Source organism: Ixodes scapularis, unplaced genomic scaffold (genome assembly GCF_016920785.2).
Source record: "Ixodes scapularis isolate PalLabHiFi unplaced genomic scaffold, ASM1692078v2 PGA_scaffold12__126_contigs__length_90152505, whole genome shotgun sequence".
In the NCBI taxonomy this organism is placed as follows: Eukaryota; Metazoa; Arthropoda; class Arachnida; order Ixodida; family Ixodidae; genus Ixodes; species Ixodes scapularis.
The window spans coordinates 82,122,002-82,144,915 of NW_024609838.1; the positions used below are offsets into that span (position 1 = coordinate 82,122,002).

Below are 22,914 nucleotides of genomic sequence, written 5' to 3' on the forward strand. Positions count from 1 at the left end.
ACCTACCATATAAACTGCGTCTAACAACGTTAAAAATGCACAATTTGTTCACCGTGAAAAAGCTAACAAAAAAACTTATATTTAGGCCTTTCAATTTGTTTCTTCATTTCACTGTTTCTTTAAGGGTAACCGACACGGCGGGAACGCCAAGTTCTGCTGGCGAGGATGACGGAAGAGGGAATAAAAATCACAGTAAAAATAGGCTTGAAGATTGAAATAAACAAGTGCAGATTATCGTGATAATGCGCAAAACTGGTGAGGTATATGATTTAACGAGAAATAAAATTTCTTCCAAATTTTAAAGTGGAGAGGTGTATATGCTTCTCGGCTTTACTCGCGCAAGCTACCGTCCAAAATAAGCCAGTTTCAATCATCCATTCATTCATCCTATAATAGACGCCATGTGCTTCCTGGAAAAGCTCTGGTGGCCTATCAAACGCCTGGAAAGAGAAAAGACCGCCACTGCGCCTGCGTACCGATGGCCTTGGCTGTAGAGTTCCGGGTAGCGGAGGGGCTTAGCGGAGGGGGAAACACGGTCTACTAAAACTTGCTACTGAGGCACCGGAAAAGAGAGAATCGCCTTTGGCTATGGGCAGAGAATTCAAGCGGACTTGTTCTGTTCTAAGGGCTGAGTGAGAAAACGAGTTTTGTCTTAATTTAATAAGCGGATATAGCCTTCGTAAAAAAAAAAACGTCTGCCTAAAAACATTTTCAGCTTCGTAATTTGTGGAGGTTTCTCTCTTCATTATAACGATTGGCTCTCGTGAGTGTTTGAGGGGCAACTAGACGCTTCAAATTCCTTGGAGTGTATCTTTTCTCTTGTTTAGGCTGTTGCGAAGGTGTCCGCCATTACAAGCAAGCCTTTATTAAGGATGGCGTAGGCTTAAATTAAAAAAAAACTGTTTTAAAGGTCCTATTGATGTGTTGTTGTTGCACGAGCAGCTAAAAACACTTTCGTATCGAATGTGGTAATTCTTCCGCTCATTTACGGTGCAATAATTAAAAATAAAACAAAAGCATGATGTACAATTTTAGTTTATGTCACTGGAACAAATTTGAAGAACCACATGTGTACTTTACAGAAAAACTATTTCCGGGAAAGCCACCCTTTTAAACGCGTGTGACAATGTTTCATGCCGGCGCTTTCTGAGAAGCGTAGCGTCTTGTTAACATCTAGACGAGGTCTGAAGAAAACAGACACAGCGACACATGGGTCAAACACTTTGACTCGATGAAAGTGAAAACTATATTATAGATCGCTGCCCCTTGAACTTCGTATTAAACGCGAACTAAGTTATGTTTAAATGTATTGACATTATCTACTGCGAAATATTCAGAGAAAAATCTAACATTTTCTTGAAGTACCTGAGACTGGGTGGAGAACTAGGAGAACCAAAAGTGTAGGGGACCCAGTCTCCACCCAGTCTCAGGTGGTTCAAGGAAATAATAAATCTATACCAGCTCGCCTGCGCCATCGCAGTCTTATCAAAAAATCTAGTTGTTAGTGCTAGTCTAGCATAGTGACTCACTGCTTTAGAAATTCAGGGCGCGGAGTATTGAGTTCACTTTTCTTGCTTTGTGATTCGCCGTTCGGCATTCTGCTGGTGTCGCCACCTTTTGCGCTGGGAACCAAGAATACACAACGCGCTCTGCGTTTCTAACGCCGTCCGTGACCTTGGACAGCAACCGAACCACAATTATAGTTCCACGATTAGATTTAAAAATAGTGAAGTAGTTTCAACTATACTGTAAATTAGTGCGCGTAATCTCTGCGTGGTAATCCGGATTTTAACAAAAATTGCATGCATCGTGCACGTCCTGCATCTGAGTATTACACGGCGGCTTCACGCACAGATGCACGTTAATATCAACGAACAATTTGTTTATAGATTAGTCTTGCGCTCTAGAGCAGCGCTCAAAAAACACTTTGATATTAAAAAAATTCGCGACATTAATTTCCCACTAAATTTAGTGGTGAAATTAGACTCAGAAAGCGCTCTGTGTGTCCCATGAACTCAAACAATTAGGTAGTTACAAAAAGTCCGAGACGTCAATAGCGATTAAAAGGATTTAAAATCTTCAAAAAGTCAAAGGTACCAAACACATCCAAAAGTCCCAAGTTTCAGAAAATCGGCGAGGTTAAAACACATTCAACGAATTCTACGCCTCTCAAACTTTTTGCGAAGAATTATAGCTTGAATATCCTTTATCCCAATAAACAAAATAACGGAAAAGAAAACACCGAGAAACGTTGAAGACACAAGCAGCTTAGTGTCCTCATGTAGTTTCTCGAGTTATTTTATTTATTCTAATAATGCCCCAACTTTCCAAACTACACACCTTGCTAAAGATCGATTAACCCACGTTTATCCTCGCAAAGATGTCGCACCGGGCATATACGCCCCAAATCCCTTCGACAAAAATAAAATGTTTGCTTCGTCTTTTCGAATAACGAGAAGCCCAACTGCCCACTCGTCCCCGGGTGAGGATAGCGCGTCCGTGCAAACCCCTTACGGTCAAGCAGCGGGCGATGTGCACGGCCTGCTCGCAGGGAGCAGCAGCTTCGGTAATCTCGGCTGCTGAGGTGGACAGCAGCCGTGTCAGCCCTGTATCAGCAGCCGGACTGGAGGGAGCCGCTCCTATATAAGGGGGCTCCCGCTTGGGTCCAGGCAGCACGCTCAGTCGTCCCGGCTCACTCGATCCAGGATGCGCGTCCTCTGCGGTCTTCCGCTGCTGCTGGTCGCAGGTAAGGAAGCCCACCGCCGCTCGCCTTCCCTCTTCGCTAGACTCCGATGGACGCTGTCTCGAACGCGTTCCGTCTACGTTTGTTTGACGATGAAACATAAAGAGAATGGAGTGCTCGCTTAACTGGAACGGTCGCCACCGTCGGTGACCTAACCTCCGGAGATATTGCTAGACTTGGATGGCAGCTGCCCGCAGAGCCGTCCGTCTGTGGCGACGCTGCTTTCAATGGTCAGACAAAAATCGTGGAAATGAAGCAACTCTCGCTTCTTAAAGTTTTTCCGTAAATGTTTCCTTAACGATGATGCGTAATGGAATAGGGTGCTTGCTTCACTTGAATGGTCGCTACCGTAGGTTGTTCACCCTGGAAAAATTCGGCAGATATCGATGACAGCTGCACGCGAAGCTGTCGGCCTTCGGTAATGTTGCTGCGATGGTTGGAGATCGAAATCTTCGAAATAAGGCATCATTTATGCTTTTGACGATGAAACACAGAAGAAACCAAGAGTAGGTTTAACTTAAACAACCACCATTGGTTTAGACCTCTGCAAGCCCCAAGGGTGAACGGGGAGAGTTGTACAGCGTTTGGGCCCAGATTCTTTCGAATCCAACGCTTCTCGTAATTGATACGTCTTCATTTAATTTTGAATGTAACGCAACATTCTACTCAATAAAAAACCCAACATGACTGGGGTTACTCGCTGAGAATCAATGGTCGCTCTTCCTGTAGACGTCAATCATCTGTCGCGTAATCGCTGTTAAGCCTAAGGTTTTCTTTTCCGCCACCTGTTAGCCTGCACACTCTTCCGGGAGGTTGGTGCATCGTTTGAGCTTAAAGTTCTTTAGAACACTTAGCATTTTAAACGGTTTTCTCTTTTTAGAAGTCACGTAATATTCTATACAACAAAACGCAAAAGGACTCGAGTTGTTCGATTAACTTCAATCGTCGATGTCTGTGTAGTCATCTAACTTATCTCGTGATATTGTTGCTAAGTCTAGATTTTGAGTCCTTGGGAACACAACAATCGTATAAAGCTTGAAGGGCTTTCGAAGCCCCTGCAGCTAGTGAACAAAGATCCCAGGAGGATCTAAATTCTTCTTTCTGTCAAAAGTTTCTCTCATAAATTCTTTCGTTCATTTATATATCAATTACTTATCAGTCTATGTTCGTGTATGATGTCATTTTTTATACGGCTCCATATAAGTATTATTTGTTTCCTTTCATGTCCTCCAGCTACGGCCAATGCGCTCCTGTTCGGTAAGTCTTTATCAATATGTCTTTTTCAAACATAATTAAAACTTGCATTTCTAAAGCTAAAATTATGGTAACAATTAATGCGAAAATATCATGTCTTCAACGAAACGAATACGCTGTTACGTCATCAACTCATTTCAAAGCAAACATCGATACAAAAACACCAATTCCGTACATTTGACGTAACTTTAACTGAAAGTGGACACGCCAAATTATCATCCTACGTCCATGTTTAAAAATATAAAGGTACTGTCGGTCCTCATATGTGTCTCCTTTCTACCTGAAGACATTTTACATGTTGATTGTTTCTTCAACGCACGCTTGAACTAAAGGCAATGAAACAAGCCACAAACAATCCCGTCTAACTCGCAAAGATCAATCTTTAGAGATGTTTTAATTTGCTTTCCTTGTGTTTTGCGGAAAAAACCAAGATGTTTTAATTAATCTTGAAAAAACATGTCAAGCCATGTTTTACACCGCACACAAGAAACAGACGAAAAACCCGAAAAAATTGGGGATTAGTAAGCAAGAACGCCCTTTTTATGCTCCTCGACAGCTGTGGATTAAATCTAAAAAAAGACGCCGTATTTACACCTAACAGCCACGGTCAGGCTGCTAATGCATCATTCAAAAGACAGTCTCCAGACACTGCGACATGCGTGTTTCTTTCTTCTCTGACAGGGTGTTTGCTACTCACATTCGCCATAAAAAACTATCTGCAGATATCTTTGAAGCACGCATGTGTGCGAAGCAAATTTGATTTGAACGCGCTTGAGGCGTGCTCACAGATAAGTCTCTCATCATGTGTGTAGCAAACACCCTGTCTTTTGAACGATGTATGATCGGTGCGACTGCGACTTAAACGAAGCTGTGACTAATCTTCTCAATGACTGTTCCGTGCTGCAGAACTCGTGCCAACGTCCCGTGGCAGCGGCAGCGCCGTCTACAAGGTCAATGGTACCGTAACCCTCAAGACCCTGGAACTCGATGTTACCGAAGGCCCCGCACTCACCTACGAAGGAGACCTCGCGGTCCAGAAGCTCACAGAAACCGACTACGTCGCCAAGTTCCTCAATTTCACACTCGTGAAGTTCGACAAGGTCCTCGGAGACGTGCACCACTTCGAGCCCCACTATGAGTCGAGCCTGTTCGGCCAGGAGGTGGACTACTTCCAGTACGTCCAGTACCCCGTCTGGTTCTCGCTCAAACAGGGCAAGGTAAGGTCAAGCATAATCAGGGTCGGACGAATCGGGTCACAAGTAGACATTTTTGCTCGGGGGACCTGGATGGATGGATGGATGAATCCGGCTGAGCCCTCTGGATCGGGCGGTAGCTTACGCCACCTAGCCATTTTGTTTTACATTTAAGCTTAGAATATTTAAATGTGAAATCTATATTCACTCCGCACTGCGAAGAAAGTGAGGAATCAAAAACCCCTCGCCATCAGTTAATAAGAAAATACCTAGTTTTTTCTCGCTTTCTGCCACCATTCACTTATTCTTTGCTTGGTAATCTCTACAGTCTTGAAATCCACTTTTCCTCCGCTGTCTCTAAAACCCAATGACTTTATTAAATCTATGTTGTCTTCGGTAGGCATAGGGTGAAGACCTTTTTTTTGCGTAACGAGCGACTTCTGGGGAGTTGTTTGCGAACTGCAAATGAAGGACGGCTCACCATGTTGACGTCAGAACACGTCGGCCTCTTGCCGTTGTATCGGGTTTCATCGCTTTTTGTACCCCATACTATCAATAGTAAAAAAAAATTGGAAAAATAATAGATGCAAAGGTAGATGCTGCGTATGTTGCAGCACCCCCCAAAATGACCACAGCGAGAAGTAATGCCAGGGAGTAGTGTTAACATACATTACCGAACCACCAGAAAACATGCTACGATCGCAGTTATACGCGCTGAAAGTGCTGGCGTCTGCAGTAGTAACTGTTCCAAAGCGAAAAAAAGAAAAGAAAAACTAAAGCAAATGCATCTTGGCATTTGCCGGCGTCCACGCCTTAATTCGTTTAGTTATACCGAATCGTTTATACTGATGAGGCTGGTAGGGCGTGTGCCTACATAACCAAAATTGTTCAATATGCTTGGGTAATTTAGCAAATGTGATGATGGTGGCTTGTTGTCTCAGTTAGTCTAGAAACAAAAACGTTTAAGAACGTTTAACAAGTTAAAATACTACAAACATGAGCATCTAGTAACGGAAATATAAGCCCTTGTCCGTCTGAATAGTTTATTTTTTTATTTTTTAAAGACAAACGTAAAAAGAAAGTTTGTGCAAAAGTCAAGCCTTACAATATCGCGTTTGCTCATTTATAGCAAAACTTGCAAAAAAAATGAAAATAAGGTATCCTTGTAACAGTCCGAATTCCACAAAGAGCACAAAAAGCACAAGAATAAAAGAATTGCTACTGCGTTCCAGAGGATTTAATGCAGTCTTTTCCGCTTTCCTAGAATTAATCGTCTCAGCTTCAATGAAAAGTTGGTATATAGTTATCATCATCCAGATAAGTTGAGCTATTCTATGGGCTTTGTTCACTTTGGGAACATTATAACCAAACGTTCAGCATAACAACTGTAAACGTCGGTGTTATCTGCTTAACTTTGGTGACTTTGATTTTTTTAAAGTGAATATTGCAGCGATTCACAGTGCGACCCACGCCAATTTTAGTAATTACGAAAAACTACTTTTAAAAATATGAAGTCTTAACACCGAAACAACAATACCTTGATTCCGTATTAATGAGAACAGTACAACAAACAGAAATAGACGCGCGAATTTTTGAACTAGCTTGGTTCTCCTTGTTCGCGCACCCGATCAAACGCGCCTTAATCATCTTTGTTCTTTTGCAGGTTGTCGAGTTCGGCGTCGCCCAGGAGGTGAGAGAGGGAGCTCTGAACGTGTACAAGGCCGTCCTGACTCTGCTCCAGAGCCAGCCCGAGACCTTCCAGGAGTTGCCCGCCGTGGTGTCCTACTACGAGGTACGACGCCATCTGTCGAGTGTATCGTGATTTCGTCATAGTACGGGATAATATACCGCACTATGATTTTGTCATAGTGCGGGGTAATTCAAATTGTGCCACCAAACTTTCTAAGAAAAAAAATTGAGAATTGATTTTTGAAAGCTTTCGTGCGTAGCTAAGAATTATGTCCATCACCTTTTTTTTCGTCACGTACCAGATCCCGTGACGCTACTGGTTGTCAGCAACGTTACGCGTTTTCACGGCACATCCTCTTCATCGATAGAAAGAGGGGGCTGGTGGGAATGACACAGTCTTCTACACGTTACAAACAAAAAGTAATTTATTAAAATTACTATTACTCTTGCTGAAAAAGTATTCAATTAGATTACATGGTTATGCGAGTGGAAAAGTAATTGGTCATTGCTTGAAAAAGGGATCTTTACTTTTCTGATTACTTTAAATTTTCAAAACTTCATATTTTTCTGCCGGTTTAAAAAGGGGCATTTTGTGCTATAACTGGACTATAATCACCGTATTACAAGCTACCGATCGTGTCAATCCACAATGTTTGTTACACCACCTTCCTATTTGGGGCTTGGTTTAATGTTTCAATGGTAGGGCATTTGTGGAATCGAAGGGCACAGTTATTAACTAGAGGTAAAACGCTTCTTTGTATGAACTTAATTTAGGTCACAGCAACTAAATAAAGCAAAGATGATTTATCTTCGTTGCTCCAAGGAACGTTCGCACTCGCTTGTGCCACCCCCACGCAACTTTACGAAGAAAACACTCAAAACTTGAGTTCAGAAAGTGATGAATTCTTGTGTGTTGCCGACCTCTTACATTACATGTGACCAAAAAAGTTGCGCTTTTGTTTCACACCTTAGCTTTTGCATTTTTACATTATCTGGTTTGGTCATCGGGGGTGGGTTGGGGGAAAGGGTGAGGGTACGAAAGTGTAGAGATGCTTTAAGCCGAATGTAGATTTTCTTGTGAGGTAATGAGAAGAGTTTTTGAACGATGTATAAAACGCAGAAGCTACGTTAACTACCAAGCTTCGTTCTGAAAAGCCTTTAAAGAGCACTCGGACTTCACAGCCCTATCTGAAAAGTCAACGAAACAACTGCCTAAACTAACCAGGCAGAAAGCCTGGGCTATTTTTGTGCAGTCCGGTAACAATCGTTTCATTCTTTGCTGCTCACATGATTTAGAAACTAATGAAGTGGACATTTGGCTGCAGTTTCAGTGGGTGACTGTATGAGTAGTCGCTAACTCGAAAACTGTGGAGGGAGGGGAAAAGGTTAAAAAATAGTAATGGTTACTTCTGAAATTATTGAAGGTACTCTCGTGATGACTACCCAAAAAACGTAATGAGAATGTTACAAGAATTACTTATAAAAGTAATTGATTACAAGTAATTTAAATACTTGTAATGAGTACCGCACAAGTCCGCAACGACTCAAGCACACATGAGGTAATGACGAAACTACGGGAAAAGCCTCATTGCAATACGTGACGCAACAAAGCGTTCCGGGGCGAACGTTCGTAGACGACTGCACCCCTTTTCTTCAAATGGCGTTTGGCTGGATTCCCTTATATCTCCGCGTACTTATTTCTTGTGACCTAGGACGGAGTGAGCGGATACTGCCGCGTCAACTACGAGTTGCAGTCCCTGGACGCTCACGTCTACACCGGGGTCAACGTCCTGAACGTCACCAAGACCAAGTACCTGGACGACTGCAAGAAGACGCGTCCCGTTTACACCGTCGACTCTGTCGAGGTACAGGGATACCCTCCCCTGTGCAACAAGCACCTCCCGAACAACTTCCTGCCGGGATACCAGGAAGACACCGCAGAGTACGAGGCCTCTCCCACCGTCGGATGCCCCGTTGGCTACAAGCCCGTGAGTGTCTCCTAAGCGCTATAGCCGAAGACAGCTTAACAAAGGCCTGGCTTTTATGATTCACGCTTCGTGATTCGCTGCTTGGCGTTGGGACAATGTCGCGGTCTCATTGGATGGCAAGCGATAACAAGACTCTTGGTACAAGCCCCACGTTTCTCAGGCTGTCGTTGCCTATGCGGAGGGCAAGTCGTCTGCTTCTTGCACATGAGTTGCGGTGACGTCAGAATGACGCCGAGCTCTTATTGGCTGATTGAAAAAATAGCGGGTAGACCTTAACGCTAGATGTGTTGAGGTCTACCGACTCTTTTTTTTCAATCAGCCAATAAGAGATCGGCGTCATTCTAACGCCACCGCAACCCCGGTGCAGAAAGCAGACAACTTGCTCTCCGCATACCGTAGCCATGCTTTAGGCCATCGCTGCCAGTATAATCTGTTGCAGGTTAAGAAGAGCAGGACAAGCCCCTCCCACAAATCTCGCAGCCCGCCATGATTGGCGGTTTCCACCTTTACAGCGTTCGCTCTGCTAAAGTGTAAAACGTGGAGGGCCCTGTGGAAGAAGCTTAATCAGAGTATATTAAGGTGCAACTAGCTGTAGTAACGCTGGTGGTAATATTTAATCGGCTACGTAAAGCCGCGATGCCGCAGGAATGGCGTGTAACATGTACCGAGAAACCCTCTATACTTCTCGTAGATAGGACGATAACGTGAGGATCATGGTAACGATGCACTCAGTTGGGGCTACAAATTGTTCCCCATGCTTTTAAGACACACCTGCCAGTTTTTGAAGAAGCGTTGGTGCAAGATAGGGCTAGATCATTCAGGTTAGGGCCCATTCGTTGAAACTATTTCAAAAATCGAGATATAATAGGGTTTTACAAGATGTCAAACAGAGGAAAAAAAAGAAAGATCGGGTGTGGCAGATTATAAGTATTCTTCTGCATAGATTGATCTGGAAAGGGGACGAACATCTATAACTGCTGTTGAGGCATGATTTTCCATGGTTCAATAGTGCTGAACGTCTCAGAGGTTTTAGTTTCACTGTTATGAATGATACAGAAGTTTGGGTTAGGATGTTTCAAACTGCCAAAAATTTTAACATTACTAGACTATTGTTGTATACAAATGTAAAATAGCCCCGAATGGGTCTACTAGAGTAATTGTTGTCTCATATATGTAAACTGCAGATGTTGTAAATCCCAAAGTAATCTTTTATTTCTATTTATACTTCCAGGAACGGTTTGGAGATTGTTTCAGCCTGTCTTATTCGCTGATTATATAATTATGAAGTTCGATAGACCAGTCCGTTTGACAAGTTTAGAAGTTCAAACTTCTGAAAGTTCTAATATGACAGAACATTTCGATTACTTTATTTCTGTAAACTTTATTTTTGGAAATTTTTTTCGCATATTGTAAAGTTAGTAACCGTATACGATAATGGTGTAGACTGATAAACAGTCAGTAGTATGCGCGTGAACAAGACAAGGAAGGGTTTTAAATTTCTTGCAATCTGCATGGGTGGAACATAATGACAACATCGTCATCTTGCTGCTTGCGTTATTTTGTTTACTTACGAATAATATTACCTTATTTGTACCGCAGTTCGACACCCTGGTCACCGCTCACGAGGTGTCCTACTACAACCTAAGCGACAACGTGCTGGAGAGCGCTTACACCGAGAGTTTGGACGTCCTGAACGTCTTCACCGGAAAGGTCGTCGTGAAGACCCTCCTTAAAGTATGGCTCGCTCACGTCGATGGACCTCAGCTCGAAGAGTTCACCCCTGTCCAGACCTATCAGACTCTTGAACTTGTCCTACCCGAGACAGCCCACCACTTCGACCTCCCGGTCTACAGCCTGCTTGTGGAAACGCCCGAAGAAGTGTCCGTTGAAGTTTTCCAGAGGGCCTTGACCACCGTCGTCGACGAACTTGTCTCCCTGGAAGTCGAGGATGAGACTGTGGAGCCCAAGCAGACTCCCGGCCTCTTGCTTCAGCTTGTCAAGACCGTTGCCGTCCTTAACCTCGAACAGCTTAAGCAGACCGTTCCAGAATTCCTGCAGAGGCCCGTGCTTGAGCTCGCTCCCCACGAGCAGGTCCACAGGTAAGCACATCGCAAGCGCCCTAACGGTTACTAAGTTCATTTGTTGTCATTGTGAGGGCTGGCTTCACATTACACAGAAAGACTGAAATTGAAGTGGAGATTTAGAAATAGTTTGCCATCTTTGGCAAGTCCAAACAAAAGACGACAACATAAGGAATCTTATCAGGACTGTCCTAATGGTTTCCAGTATTTCGGTAAGAAACGTTTTGCCTAAGAAGTAAGCTGAAAGGCACTTCGGCTAAGCCTCACTTGTCGAAATGTTGAATGCGAATTTGAAGCTTCTTTAAACTTAGGTTTTCGAGTTATCTCGGAGGGGCGAGAGCAACAAGGATATTGGACCCAATGCCTTAGGTATCATTTAGTTCACGTGAAATTAATAATTCTAATATGTATTTTAAGAAAAGTTGTTTCCCAAACTAAAATATTTATTTTTACTGTAGCCGGCGTAACTATGTATTTACCGTGCGTCATAAAATCAGCCTAGAAGCCTTGCACCGTGTAAAAAAACAAGCTGTCTTGGTTGTATTGTAGAGGTAAGAATACAAACTTCTCCGCTTTGAGAACTTTCACGAGGAAATTCAGAGTTCTTAAAAGTTCACTACTTTAACCACCTGTTGAAAATATGTAATACGAGCTAGCCTAAATATCCGAGCGTCTGGTTAGAAGGAAGTTGCTGCGACAATAAGGGTTAGGCCCTAGCTATGCTCGTATTTGCCTTCAAGTTATCTTGCAAGAAAGGTTTAAAATATTTAAAAAAGAATTAAGCGAGAATGTTGTGCAAACGTGGGTATGCATTCCAGACAAGTAATCTACGCGATACTTTACCTGGTTATTTACCGACACTAATCCATGCTTTTTGCCGTCTCTCAGGTCCCTGTGGGTTGACCTCATCGGCAAGGCAGGCACCAAGTCTTCCCTGGACCTTGTCTTGTACCTGCTCCAGCAGAACCTCTTGACCCGCAACGAAGCTGCCCGTGTCCTTCAGGACGTCGCTGCCTTCAAGGCCTACCCCGAGAAGGAGACAATCGAGAAGTTCCTGGTAGGTCTCGCCAAGACTCAGTAGCCCATGTGCTGTGACAGCACATTTAAAGCAGTTTGGGGCACCAGTCTTCTAGACCTAAAGTATATGTATTTCGGGTCTCTTGACCTGTGACAGGGTAACCAAGAAATTTTACTAGGATCACATGACAGGCTCGTTGGTTATGCATTACACAAGTAAAGGTAGCGCTAAAGACGAGGGCAAGTAGAAGATACAGACACGGACAAGCGCTTATTCACAACTGAGGTTTTCATAAAAATCAAAGGAAGATAAAGCAGAAGTGCAATATCAAAGGAAATGGGTTTCAGAGAGAAACACGGAAAAGGGCCCATTATAGAAAAAAAAATTGTACTAAGATCACATGACAGGGCTAGTTGGTTATATAAAACACAAATAAAGGTAACGCCGTGTCTGTGTCTTCGAATCGCCCTTGCCCTTAGCGCTACCTTTATTTGTGTAGGGTAACCAAAATTCGACCAACAGCAGACTCTTTAAGTTGTTGGTTTTACATTATTTTTATGCAATATTCAAACGCAACAATAAAGGAACATAACACTTAAAGGTAACTAACAGCATCCAAAAAGTTCGTGTGCTACCAAAATATCTCTGCGATGATATGAGCTCCTACAGAAGTAAGCGGAGGCATCACATGTATTTTTTGGGTTAGACCGGCTGAATACAGAAGGAAAGAAAGGTAATAAAAAAAAATACAACCGAGCGCTGGTTGTCTGGCAGACATGTGATGCCCCAGCTCTGGACTCTTCTTGATCCTTAGAAGCCGCAGCCTTCATCTTGCATGATGTTTACAGTAGAGCAGCAATGATTGCTGAACAATTTCCAACGTGGTTTGTTGCAGGAGTTCGCCCTGGGCCAGAGCCAAGTCCTTCCCCCTCTTGTCTTTTCCACGCTCTTGCACACCTTGGGCGAGCTTGTCAACGAGGCCTGCCCATCTGAGGTCGAGTACCCCTCGTACGAGGTATCGTATATTGTTTCATTCCATGAACAAAATAGGGCCTTATTAAAAAAATAAAAAATAAATAAAGAAGGTAACTGCTTTCTATAGTGCGGGTTTATAACACCTCACTTTGTGGGATAAAAGACATGGTGCAGAAAGTTTAATGTGATGAAATGTATTTGAATAAAATATGTTGAGTAATAAAATCATATTGTGCCTCCCTGTTTGTAATTAAAAGTAAAGTAACGCATAAAACCACCACTAAATCACTTATAAAAGACAATGAGGGATGAAAAATCTCGTGTAGAATACACGTTGTAAAAATTTGAGTAGTAACGGTTTTTTTTTTTTTTCAAGAAGTCCTTTGGCGCATTGAATGACCGCGTAAGCCTGCGCGAATTTCTTCGATGACTTGTTACTTCATTAGGAGTTCACTTTTTATGACGGCTGAAAGCTTTATTCACAGAAGTTAGTTTTTTTCGCTATCTTAATTGCTTTCACGTGAAGTGTACTCATGTTTGTGTAGGGTGCTCGGTTTGTGATGTCCATCACTGAAACTACAACCGGGCGACTTTGATCTTTCAGGAAGGATACCTGGTCGAAGTTGAGCAACATGCTCCGCTTCACAGGCTTTATCTGCCCGTGGGCGCACAGTGCACTGTCCAGGACCTGAAACAGTACGTTCTGGTAAGCACGAAAATCATTAGGCCAATATAGCTGCAGTCGGCATTTTACATTGTCATGTTATGCTATAACCTGAAAACAATGTAAATGATTGGTCTTAGGTTGCTTAGTAATTAAGCATTATGTACATTATTAGCATTTCAGTATTTACATGCAACGTGCATAAGAAAATAACCGTTTGTTTAGACTTTGCTGAATGTTAGTGCTTTGATTGAGACATGCGTAAGTTTTATCGCTACAAAACTGGCACGGTTAAGGAAATCCTGTAAACAAACAAGGAATTGGGCGAACATAAGCGAATGCACAGTCAAGTTCCAAAGTCCATGATATAAGTCTGTTGGAACAGTTTCAAGTAGAACTAGAAAATCACTGTAAAATACAAATTATTTCCTTCAGTTCATCAATCGGCATAAGATAAATTATAAAGACGTTATTCTTTCTATCAAATTTGGACGTAAAAATATACAGGTTACGCTTACTAAAAAGGACGACCTATGATTTAATGCTTAACGCGCGCATTTATTTATTGTGCAGACCATCAGCGAGGCACTGAAGCAGACTGACGACTTCAAGAAGGTCGTGGCCTACCTGCACGGCCTCGGCAAGTTCGCCAAGCCCGAGGTCCTGCCCGTGCTGCTGGCCTACGTGAACGGCACCGCCGAGAACCTGTACAGGCTTGTGAGCCAGGACGAGGACTACCTCGAATCCGTCTACTTCGTGAAGAAGGCCGCTCTGCTCGCTCTTGATCACGTCGTCAAGTACTACCCGAAGGAGGTGAGAAACGTCTTGAGAGCATAGAATGTTTCCTAAATTCCCAGTCCCACTGGTCCTACATCACACAGACGAGACGATGTTCGCTGCAGGCATGATATTCACAAGCACGTTCGAAGAATGGTTGCTTCGTACGTGTTTCGAATATGTCTGCAAGCATTTTTTGTGTGACATATGTCTGAGAAGCGTCTCACAAGGAACGCTGAAGGCAGCGTCAGCAGACTGTGTATTAAGAGTGGGAGCGCTGTTCAACGGAGATTTGTCTTTCCGTTCTTTCAGTGCGGTTTCCCGCTAAATACAGCGAAGAAATTCACGACGCGGGACGTATACACAAATTCAATTTCACCAATAAGTTGGGCGTGATAACTAACATCGCATGACGCCACTACAACAAGGTTTTCCCTGAGAAATCTAGCGGGGAAAAAGTGACGTCACGTGACAAACAGAGAAAAGCAGTATTCCGCCAAATGTAGCGAGAGACCTGACTTCACCTACAACCCAGTTCTGTTTTCCCGCTAAATTTCGCGGATAAAGGGACGCCACGTGACGTGCCCAGGCATCATGTGAAGATAATTTTTCAGCTGAATGTAACGGGAATATGATAAAGAAAAAGCTTCTTCACCCTCCGAAACGCCTGTCAAATGTCTTCTCAGCAAAATGTAAACGATTACCGCTTTAGTACTGCATTCCCCGCATTTTAGAACTTTAGAAATAATGGACGCCGCCAATTTTTTTTTTTTGGGGGGGGGGGGGGGGAGTACGATTCCCGCTGTGGACATTGTTCAAGACGTCGACCATGATGTCCCAATGTCATCGGCATTTCTTGACTTGCGTGTGCATTGTGACCGTCTAGGTGAGCCCGCTCGTCCGTACCCTGGTGCTGAACACCACCGAACCGACCGACCTGAGGACTCTGGCCTTTGACATCTGGCTGAAGACTGTGCCCGCCAAGTGGGACCTGCAGCAAGTCGTCCTCGCTGCCAAGACCGACCTTAGCCTCGAGTTCGGAACCTACGTGTACACTGCCCTCAAGTCCATCGTCAAGGACAAGCGCCCCGTCAACAGCCTTCTGTAAGTAGTGCTCTGTAGTAGCGTGCTCGCTTTGGTCTAATGTAAAGGCATGCGAGTTTAGGTTAACACGTCTTCCTCCTTCATCCCCAAGCTAACAGTGCAGTGGAAGCTACGTGCTCGCCGGTCCAATCACCCGCCTTCCTTTCATCACTTGACCCGCCCTTCGTATGTGCGTAAGGGCGGGATCGTGATCACGTGGCAAAATATAGACGTATGACTCGTCCAAAGAGAACATAGCTTCCACCATACCGTCGGCTTACTGGGGAACGGAATATAGGCAGCTTTAGAAAATCGCTTGAACATTACGGTAACACGCCGCGCGCTTGCGCTTGAAGTCATGTTTTGAGGTAGCAGTACGATCAATATTGGTTCACCATCTCCTGAAATTTTAAATTCTAGAGGCGCTTGTAGAAAGACATCAGTCTGCTAAACAGCCATATGCATAAAGACTCGTTAACAAAAAAAAAAAAAAAAAACAAATGCGCGGACATTTACGCGACGTAATGCGAATGGACAGCGTTAACTGGTGTGACATCTCGATGACATTGTTTCGTAATTCACTAGAGATTCCGGTGACGCAGCGTCGCGCGGCGTCTCGCGTATAGCACAACCGACCACACAAAGAACAGCTACTATCAAACACGCTCTTGCAGACGCGCTGCAAAAATTGCTTGGTCGCACTAGCGTCCTCTCTTCCTCGCTTCGAACCATTCGCTTCTGTGGGCCACTTTACTTTCACTCACAGCGCAATCTTGACGCGAACGCGTTTCATTCTTACACCCAGGGTAAGACCGTCGGCACTTACACATCGACGACGTTCTCTGTCACGGGCGCGTTAACGCCGTCGAGCAGCCGCTGCTTGTTCCGGCGCGAAAAGGCTTAGAGCGCCGAGGGAGCGGCGACCGAAGGCGAGATAGAGCTAGCGGTGAAAGGCGCGATCTCATGATTTTCAGCGGGACTAGTATCAACGAAATGGCGAGAGTATCCCCGCTGCACTCGACCTCTTCTGGCACCGAAACCACCTGCGACTAGCGTGCGCCTGATCCGTTCGTTTTCAGCAACACGACTGTCGCCCAGTACTACAAGCCCAGTGCATCTGACGCTGTAAAAGACGGTGTAATTAATGGCAATATATTTCTACACAAAGGTTTTTTTGCTATTCACACCAAGGCTAACAAAGGTCACTTAATGCTACTGCTCAATCAACTAAAAAATGTCAACTTTTGTTTAAATTTTGTTTCTTGAACACTGCGAGGCCCTCGTAACACAAATAAAAAAAAATCTCCGATGAGGAATGAAAGATGCAAATGTAAGATTTTTCGTTTGTAAAAGATCGGTGTCTCCACTTCTTGCCTTAGGGCCAGCCGTGTTCGTGGAGTGTTCACCCATCTCAAGCCTCATGACTTCGGCTTGAGGTTCGCTCACCTGTACAAGCACACGTACTACAACGGTAAGTCAGCAGCGGCCTTTGTGCGAGAACGATTCAGTTTACGGTTGTGTATGGTCTTTCTATTTACCCAGTGTCTATTATTTCTTTATGAGCGAATACCCCAAAAGTGTTGAGACTGATACAGCCCGCGCTTACGTGGAAAGGAATCACTAAAAGTCATTCACCGTTTAGGTCTAACTATGAATATACGTTCATAGTTAGGCGCCTTCCCAGTGAACACCTATAAGGTTCTTGCACGAAACTTCGGGAAATGCTGGTCGCCCTATTGCCTAGATCAGTGTTGGCCTAACCTATCGAGAAACCTGGCACTACTGAGAAATTATGTGTTTCGAGTACACTCTCGGTTGCTCCTTTAGGCTCATGCTTGCCTCGAAAGTCTTGTACAGGACACTAGATGCATCAAGATTCGTTAGATTTGGATACACAATGAACCATAATAGTTACTTGCAATTGGAAAGAGCATTTGTGTTTGTTACAAGTACTTCCGAAAAAATTATTGAGTAAGCTCTCAAAATATAACTCACATTAAGAAAGAGTGTCTCTAATGACGCACACCAGTACTCCTAATTTTCCTCTTTCAAAACAACCAGTTTAACGATGCAAAGACATGTGGATCACACTATCATACATAAGCCAAGTAAATTCGAAGCTGATTCAATAAGCATTCGTTTAGACTTAAGTGCGCAGTAGCCTACATAGGAAAACTTGCGCACAATGAAATTCAGGAAAATTTTACCTGAAAAGTCTGTACAGGAGAGAAAAAAAGCTTGGAGGACGGTTAAGCTTCGCCTTTTAGACTGGAACGCGACAACGTTATCGGGCCCACTTCGCATAGTTTTCTCATTCACCATGCAAGCGTGCCTTGCAACCGAAGGGTTGTGGTTTCGGGTACTGACAAAAATTCTTCAAATAGTTTTTAGGGCAAATTAATTATTTTTTAAAGTAAAATCATTTTTAACGTGCGGCGACCATTAATTCGCAATACATGTCGTTTTTTAATCACTTTCATTCTACGCGTGACGTCACGTTTCACGTGAGCGTTGTGAGTTGTTTGATATGACGTCATGACCCCATCGACCAATCAGGATTTTGCGTCACGCCACCAAGGCCGGCTTTTCTGCAACGAGAGTTCGTTAACGCCGTCGCGTTAAACTGAATTCCTAACCTGATAGGTGCTATACCCAGAACCACATGCTACGAAACCAGTCCAGACAGGAAAGGTGTAACATGGGTGTTATTGCTTTTTGTATGTACAGCCGAGCACCTCTTCGGTCTGGAGAGTCTTTTCAAGAAGGTTGCCACCAACACCTCGTTCTTCCCGAGCTACCTTTCTCATGGAATCAAGTACAACCTCGGCCCCTACTTCAAGACTCTGCTCTCGGTAAGCACGGCGCCGTTGCAATAAACGGCGTTATTTGAAATGGTCTAGACAAGACTAATATCTCATGGCGGCGGAACACAAGACGAACGTCACATGATAAGCAAAATAATTGTCAATTAGTTCGAGGGATATAGGTGAGATTCGCACGTGAGCACTAACTCTTAAATACGCGTGCAGAGAAACTTTGAGCTATATCTTTAGCTTTTCATGCTATAAGCAAATGTGTTTTTCGGTTGGTCGCATTTTTATATTTATATTTGTCTTTAATGGTATTTAAAACAAGCCACGCTTTATCTAAGCAGTCTGTGGGAGTACTATAGGATTCTGTTTGGCTTAACATTCAAAATAAAGACGGCAATAAAACGCGGTGGTGATCAATGCGAAATTGCAGTTTGCTGGGAGCGTCTCATAGGTAAAAAAAAGTTCGATTGCTGTGTTTTGTATTCTCTTCTAAAATACTTTTCCCAGTGCTACTATTTATTTAGGTATAGTTTATGTATGCGGTCCTATCCTATGTGTGTTGTAAGCAAAATATGTCTAGATCCTCGGCCACCATACTGGTTTCTAAAAACCCCAGAAATCTTCCTAACGGAAATAGCTGTCCAATGATTTTCGTATTAAATTATGCGACATACTTACAAACTTTCAATAAACAAATAACTATTTACGTCTAAACGGTATTGAGATTCAAATTTTGTTAATGCAAATACATAGCAGCTAATCCAGTTTTTTTTCTTTGTTAAACTTGTTTGATGTTATGACCAACTGGTTTGACGTCATTTCAGGGCAAGCTGTTGCTGAAGGGAGGCGAGAAGGTTTTGGACGACGTCTTCGGACATGATGGTCTGCTCACCAAGGTGGTGCTGGCCCTTCAAGGAGAGTTGGACACCTCCCCCAGGCACTTCGAACACCACACCCGCGAGACCAGTCTTTTCAAGGAGGTAACGTACCAATCAAACAAATATTTAGAACAAAAAACACCGCCATTCTTTGTTTCGACTTAAGTCCGAACGCAGCTAACGCAACGAGCTGATGGGGCCAATCAAACAGTGTCGAAAACATATAAACATGGTGTTCTTTCATCCCTGAAAGAATCATGTACAAGGAAGGTCCGGTATTTCGCTTTTTTAACGCTGTTTGACGGGTCCTATATTCTCGTAGCGCTGACTGCGTTCGAACTTAAGGCAAAGAGAAATATAGTCTTACTACGACTCCTGACGGGCACGAAGGAACAGTGTACCGCCCTGCATTCCTGTAATCACTACGGTGTGGAGTGCGTTATACTTACAGGGATGGAAATCGTGCTGAACTAGGCAAATCACCCATCGACAGCGTATTCACAAGTTGATAGTACATCAAACTAGGCTGACCTTCCGCTGCTTAAAGATCAAGGCGACGCATTTCATTTTTAAAATTGTAAAGCACCACAATATCGTCATGTACCCATCTCCGCTTTCACGTCTCAGTAACGCATGCGTTCTTACGGTTATGAAGCGATCTGTCTGGAGATTCCCATCAAACAGCATTGTCGATAATCAATCAAGAGCTTCGAACTTAGTAACCGATGGGCCTTTTTTTTTGCCTCGCAATTGCAGCTGAACGTGGAGCCACGCAAGGTGGAGACCCCCAAGGCCGTCCTGCTCTGGCAGTTCCTGACCGGCGAGGCTGTCCTCCCAGTCGACGAAGAGCTCTTCCACGAGTTGCAGAAGGAGCGTGAGTGTCCGAGTTAATCGTTCTCGAAAGTCAGCGTCCAAAACAAGCCCAAAGCGCGGTTCAACATTGCGCTAGTACCGATCATAATAAATCGCCCCCCCCCCCCCCCCCCAACTCGAAACCAGACAAAGCGGCCACGTTATATGGAGTCGATTATGTGCCGCCCATGTTTATCATAACCACGTGTTTGGGTTGGCAAAACACGGGGCACGCACTGAGTTTCAGACATCGCTAGGGTTCGGCTAAAGCGTCATTGGAGCGATTGGACACAATCTGCTGCAAGAATGCTTGTGGAGCTACTGATTATCACGAACCCAAATCGAGTTCTTACTCAATGCTCGGGTTTAATTTACGAACTGCGTTCTAACATTGCCACTCGGGAAACTGCGGCAACGCCGCGACACCGAGCTACGAGTTCAATCCCCGACCTGACCGTTTCGATGGGGAGCAGCATCCTACTGGCATGCGGCCGCGTATCACCGCAGCTTCTTGCATGTTACAGACCTCAGGTTCTACGAGTGGTTGTACCGCACTGGCTAAATTTATCATCTACAGCTGAGAGACAGGTCGCCCATTGAGGCAGACTAACTTCCAGCTGTCTAAACATATATACGACGCAATCAATTAATTCCGAACTGCGCCATTAGGTTTTTCGAAGGAGAGTGCAATAGCAAACGTCCGCTTTTATCCTTGAAATTACACCTTAACAAATACGGTTCTTGGTCAGTGGTACTCAGTATGAGTGAACTTGGATTCCAGTACTGCCATTAAGCTCGTGTAAAATGAAAAACCTTACATCAGAATATTCCTGCGCAGCCCCTTTAAAATGTAAATATATCAGCTTCAGCTTTAGAATTAAACTAGAACACAAAGAAAAAAAGGACAGGATAGGACACACAGCTGCTAGTTTCATTTAACTTTAATTTTAATTTCATTAAAAATGAAAGAATCAAACTAGAATCTTTTAAAATGACCGGGGATAAAATAAACGGCTTCTAAATTTCCGCGTAATCGTCTGGCTGTAGATAACGAAGATATCAGCCATACTCCTGGATATAATGTAACTTTATCGAAATGACAATTGCGTCCACAGAGGGAATTACGCCGCTTTACACCAAGCGACAATCGGTAGCATAGTCGCGGTTGATTACTTTCTTCTTAATAGTCATAGGCTCGTATTCATCCTTGCTCGGTCGTCCTTTAAGTGACTATATTTATTTTTTTCAAATTTTCTCATTTAGAAAATTGTTTCATTAAAAAAGACTTTGATCGATGGCAGCTTAATAATTCAGGGATTCAGGAAAAGCTCATCCCATTTCTTTCCACTTTGGGAGAGCGAATGCTGGAAAGGAGGTTGCCATCCTCTTTAGCGTTCGCTTTGCTAAAGTAGAAACTCTTAATCTTTCACCGACTACAGGTTTTTTTTTTACGAAAAGACGCAATTTTGAAAAGCTTAGGCACTGGTAGAACTAGAACAATTCCCGAGCTATTCGCGGCTCTATAATAAAAGGCAGAAAGAAGCTACAATCACTGACCACCGGAGAAACGCAAGATGTGCCACAGGTGGCGCTCCTTGCTCGTAATTTGTTCCCCGGCGTTTTTTTTTTATGTTTTTCTTTTTTTATAACGGCGTAAGATTATTGGCCGCGGGCCGATAATGAGATGCTCGGGACATGGCAGAACCCGCGTCTCTTGAGATATCAGTGTAAAATTGCGTGCAGTGGGTATGTTTAGAGAGCGGAAAGTGAGTCAGCCTCAGTGGGCGCCTAGTATCTTCGCCGGGGATCGAATTGAGGACCTCTGGGTTCAGCAGCGCGAACTTTCGCTTCGCGTGCTCCAAGCTACGGCGCTTTGTCAGTGGAGAGTTTTTAAAATAGGGGTCCTGAATGGCTCTGGGTTCCCCAAAAAAGCTTCGGGTCGTTTCACTGCGAATGTGCAGTGCGATGCTCCAAGCTGCTTGGAGTACGCAAAGCGTTTAGGCTCCCCTACTTTACAACTCTCTGTTGACTGTAGATCCAGGAACGAAACGACAGCGTACGCAACACCGTGTCAATATTTCGGTTCGTCTTTTCCCGGACCGCAGTTCTTGAGCTGGTTCACAAGGTCGGCCAGGAGGGTCTCACCTACCACTTCGTGCGCTTGGTGCTGCCCAAGCAGCTGTACCATGTCGAGCCCAGCCCCGTGGGTCTGCCCGTCGTGCACACCATCCAGCACCCAGTCCTGCTGTCGCTCAAGCTCGACAAGCTTGCCCTCAGCCTGCAGACCGCTCCGGGAAGCCTCCTCCCAGTCAGCGCCAAGTTCACCGGAACCGTTCACCCGAGGTAAGCCTAGTTTGCGCCTCGCTTCGAGAAAAAGAACCGGCGATGATAAGAGTATGATTTGTACCTGCACCATTTATAACACGGATAATTTTGTTTATTGGAAGCACGTCCCTCTGTGTGTAAAAGTATGATGGAGTGCCAGAGAATCCCGAATCTACGCCTTTCTTGTGGTAAAGTGATCAAAGGAAGCAAAATATAAAGTGGGCAATTTTTAGGGTGTGGTTTTTTTATTTAATGGTTTAAACAAACAAACAACATGTTTCGGTAGTTTATTTTGTGTAATAAAACCACAATGTCCCTTTGTTTGTAAGTGCGCGATATTTGTTTTTTTGTTGAAGCGCCGTTTTCTTAATGAATTCGTACTCTAAAACGTATTACAAGCTCCTAAACTAGACACACCACCGCTGGAAAAAGAAGCACAAAAAAACGCAAGAAAGCTAAAACGGAAAATATCAGGACGCGAAGCAGCTGGCGTGTATCGTGCTCCTACGTACTCGCTAAAGTTTGGAGAAAGGCACCTCTAAGCAGAGCATATGCCATATATATGCGAGTGCTGGCATATT

The 22,914-nt window shown here is 43.9% G+C and overlaps 1 protein-coding gene across 2 annotated transcripts in view; it reads left to right on the forward strand.

The window, feature by feature from the left end:
• Nucleotides 1-2,666: 2,666 nt before the first annotated feature.
• Nucleotides 2,667-22,914, forward strand: part of LOC8042050 — a 35,003-nt gene continuing 14,755 nt past the window's right edge. For both annotated transcript variants that reach the window (XM_029980018.3, XM_029980019.3), the window contains exons 1-16: nucleotides 2,667-2,746; nucleotides 3,977-4,000; nucleotides 4,904-5,214; nucleotides 6,854-6,982; nucleotides 8,592-8,867; nucleotides 10,467-10,966; nucleotides 11,837-12,005; nucleotides 12,862-12,981; nucleotides 13,546-13,647; nucleotides 14,179-14,418; nucleotides 15,269-15,486; nucleotides 16,845-16,936; nucleotides 18,193-18,317; nucleotides 19,103-19,258; nucleotides 19,913-20,030; nucleotides 22,114-22,351. In XM_029980018.3, coding sequence (XP_029835878.3) covers nucleotides 2,707-2,746; nucleotides 3,977-4,000; nucleotides 4,904-5,214; nucleotides 6,854-6,982; nucleotides 8,592-8,867; nucleotides 10,467-10,966; nucleotides 11,837-12,005; nucleotides 12,862-12,981; nucleotides 13,546-13,647; nucleotides 14,179-14,418; nucleotides 15,269-15,486; nucleotides 16,845-16,936; nucleotides 18,193-18,317; nucleotides 19,103-19,258; nucleotides 19,913-20,030; nucleotides 22,114-22,351 — 2,858 coding nt within the window. In that variant the 5' untranslated portion in view covers nucleotides 2,667-2,706. The remainder of the gene's footprint in view (nucleotides 2,747-3,976; nucleotides 4,001-4,903; nucleotides 5,215-6,853; nucleotides 6,983-8,591; nucleotides 8,868-10,466; nucleotides 10,967-11,836; nucleotides 12,006-12,861; nucleotides 12,982-13,545; nucleotides 13,648-14,178; nucleotides 14,419-15,268; nucleotides 15,487-16,844; nucleotides 16,937-18,192; nucleotides 18,318-19,102; nucleotides 19,259-19,912; nucleotides 20,031-22,113; nucleotides 22,352-22,914) is intronic.